Source organism: Chaetura pelagica, unplaced genomic scaffold, assembly GCF_000747805.2.
Source record: "Chaetura pelagica isolate M959 unplaced genomic scaffold, ChaPel_1.0 scaffold119, whole genome shotgun sequence".
NCBI lineage: Eukaryota > Metazoa > Chordata > Aves > Apodiformes > Apodidae > Chaetura > Chaetura pelagica.
Window position 1 is genome coordinate 2,119,212 of NW_009954406.1, and position 2,713 is coordinate 2,121,924.

At 51.1% G+C, this 2,713-nt stretch overlaps 1 protein-coding gene across 4 annotated transcripts in view; it reads right to left on the minus strand.

Moving 5' to 3' along the window:
- Positions 1-2,410, minus strand: part of PAX6 (paired box 6) — a 10,480-nt gene extending 8,070 nt beyond the window's left edge. For 2 of the 4 annotated variants that reach the window (XM_010004256.1, XM_010004254.1), the window contains exons 1-3: positions 2,373-2,410; positions 2,265-2,279; positions 1,393-1,558 (exon numbers count right to left, since the gene is read on the minus strand). In XM_010004256.1, the coding sequence (XP_010002558.1) occupies positions 1,393-1,507 (115 nt within the window). In that variant the 5' untranslated portion in view covers positions 1,508-1,558; positions 2,265-2,279; positions 2,373-2,410. Of the gene's footprint in view, positions 1-1,392; positions 1,559-2,171; positions 2,280-2,372 lie in introns of all 4 variants that reach the window. The other 2 variants (XM_010004255.1, XM_010004253.1) reach the window with 1 other exon arrangement.
- Between the last annotated feature and the right edge of the window lie 303 nt (positions 2,411-2,713).

Genomic DNA, 2,713 nt, shown 5'->3' on the forward strand with positions numbered 1-2,713 from the left:
GGGGGGTGGGAGCAGGCAGAGGGTCGCCCTACATTTCTCTGTTTAGCGCCTTTTCTCAAGTTTTAAAATGTATTAAAAACAGAATGTAAAAAGAGAGAAACGAAAAACAAAAGCCCTGCGGGAACAGAGGGCGCACGGGCCGGTTGGAGCCGCACGAGCGGAAAGTGCGCTCCTCTCCCCCGCGCACCTCTCCGCGGTTTGGCTCTGGGGTGCGGGGCGGAGAAGGAAGGACGGGGAAGGCCAAGGCCGGCCCGCTGGCCCCGGGGTGCGGGCAGGGGGCAGGGGCAGCCCCGCCCGGGCCGGGTGCCGCAGGTAGGGGCTGGCCCGGGTCTGAGGGGGCACATCGGGCAAAACAAAATGATTAAATAAAAAAAAAACCCCACCCAAAACAGCAAAGTGGGGGTGGAGGGAAGCGAGGGCTTCGCTCTATCTTTCTAGTGTCCTTCATAGATTGTTTTCTTCTCTTAAAACTGACATGTCTAATTGGCAAGCGGTGCCATATCGTGTCCAGAGGTCTCCTGTGGAACATTTCTACAGCTGTCTCCTTCAACTAGACGCTTATTCATGTCGCCTTAATGAGAAACAAAACGATCTCTAATGAGCAATTACATAGCGACAGAATTGTTCCCATAACAAATTCTTGCGTGTGACAGAAACATCCTTTGTACCAGATATTCCGCACACTGTTACTGATTTTTTTTTCCTTGCGGGGTGAAAACAAAAAGCAGGTTGTTGTATATAGACACCTCTTCTAAAGGAATGACCACAGCCAGGGAGAGCGCCGAGCCTCAACAGAGCCCGTATTCAAAAAGAAGCCATTAACCATCTTAAGTATGTAACGTAACATCCCATTATCCTTCATATTATCCCCTTGTCATTCCCACAACAAATACCTATTAATCTTCAGGATAAACAGTTTCCTATATTTACAAAGTTGTTTCGGGTCCATTGAGGAGGAACTATAATCAGCCCTACAGAGATAGTTACCGATCCTCCCGACTCCGAAGACCCCGGCGCGGGAAGGCGGCCCGGGCTGGGAGCAGGAGCCCTAATTACCGGGCTGATGGGCGAGGTTAAGGATCAGCCCCGCAACCCGCCCGGCAGCCGGCACCGCAGCTCGGCGGCCGCAGCTCTGGCAGCGGCTGTTCCCGGGCTCCCCTGCTCCCCACCGGGACGGGGCTGGAAGCCCGCCCGGCCACCGCCTCCCACCGCCCACCTGCCCGGGGAGGCGGCGGGAGGGACGCCCTGAGACACTGTCCTGAGATAATCGTGCACTGCCCTCAGCACGGCGGCGATAGTCGGGGAGGGGGGCGAAGGTGACCCGCATCGGGGTCACCTCCGTCGGGCGAGGCTGATCCCCGCTCGGAGAGCGCTGGCCGGATTGTCCCTTACCTTGAGCGGGCTGCCCGGGTACCGAGGTGCCAGGGTACCAGCCGGGCCGGGTGCCCCAGGTCCCCGTCTGTCCGTTCAGCATCCTTAGCTTGTCGTACATCCCGTCGGCACCCATCTGTTGCTTTTCGCTAGCCAGGTTGCGTAGGACTCTGTTTATCGACGACACCTGGAAGGCAAAGGACAGGAAAGGCAAAGGTAGTGCGGTAGCGCGCTCGCCGCGAGTCACCCGCGCAACCCCCGCGCCCTTCCGCGCCCCTCCGAGCTGAGGCCGGTGGTGGTGCAAACAAACAAACAAACAAACCACGGGGAAGAAAAGAAAAAAGAAAAAAACAAAAAGAAAAAAAAAGGCAAGAAAAAAAAAACAAAAAGCGCCCCAAACCCAACCCTGCAAAACCAGAGTGATGGCTTCGACTGATGCTCGCAGTCCTGAGGCGCCAGGCGCAGGGGTGACCCGCATATTTTTTAGTTGTTGGTTGTTTGTTGTTTTTTTTTCCCCTCCTTAAAGGCATTTGTCAGATTCTGTATGAAAAAATGCGTCTGACCCTGCCACATGCAAATGATGTGAACCTGCTATCCTCTCATCTGATCCAAAAACAAAGGAAGCAGAGGCTCGCTACGGCTACCCAGCATTGTACACAGCACACAGGAAGGGGTTTTTTTCATGAACTTACACTGGGTATATTATCGTTGGTACAGACCCCCTCTGATAGTAATCTGTCTCGAATCTCCCACGCAAAGATGGAGGGGCACTCTCGTTTATACTGCGCTATTTTGCTTACAACTTCTGGAGTCGCTACTCTCGGTTTACTACCTCCGATTGCCCTGGGTCTGATGGAGCCAGTTTCGTAATACCTGCCCAAAATTTTACTCACACATCCATTCGACACCTGGATAGGGAAGCGGACAGAAAATCACATTATTAATAATTTCAAGACAAAAATAAAATTGTTTAAGTATGCATTAAACAATGACAAGCTTACGTTTTGATTGTCCAGCACTTGGACTTTTGCATCTGCATGGGTCTATAACACAAAAATATACCTTAAATGGTATGAGAACTTACTTAGAGAGTCTTTTTTTTTTTTTCTTTAAAAAAAATAAAAATAATAACATTCGTGGCCCCTACCCTCTACAAAAGTGCTACTTTTAAAACCATTTGGAAGGAAAAAAAATCATTAAAAATCTGGTCGAAACGTAATTCTTTTAGCATTAATGTTAAGATACGCCTGAAATGCGAACAATAGCTAAACCAGACTAGTCTCCATCGTCCTCACTGCTCTTAGGAGTTGTGGGGGACAGGGTGAGTGAGGGGTTATCGAGA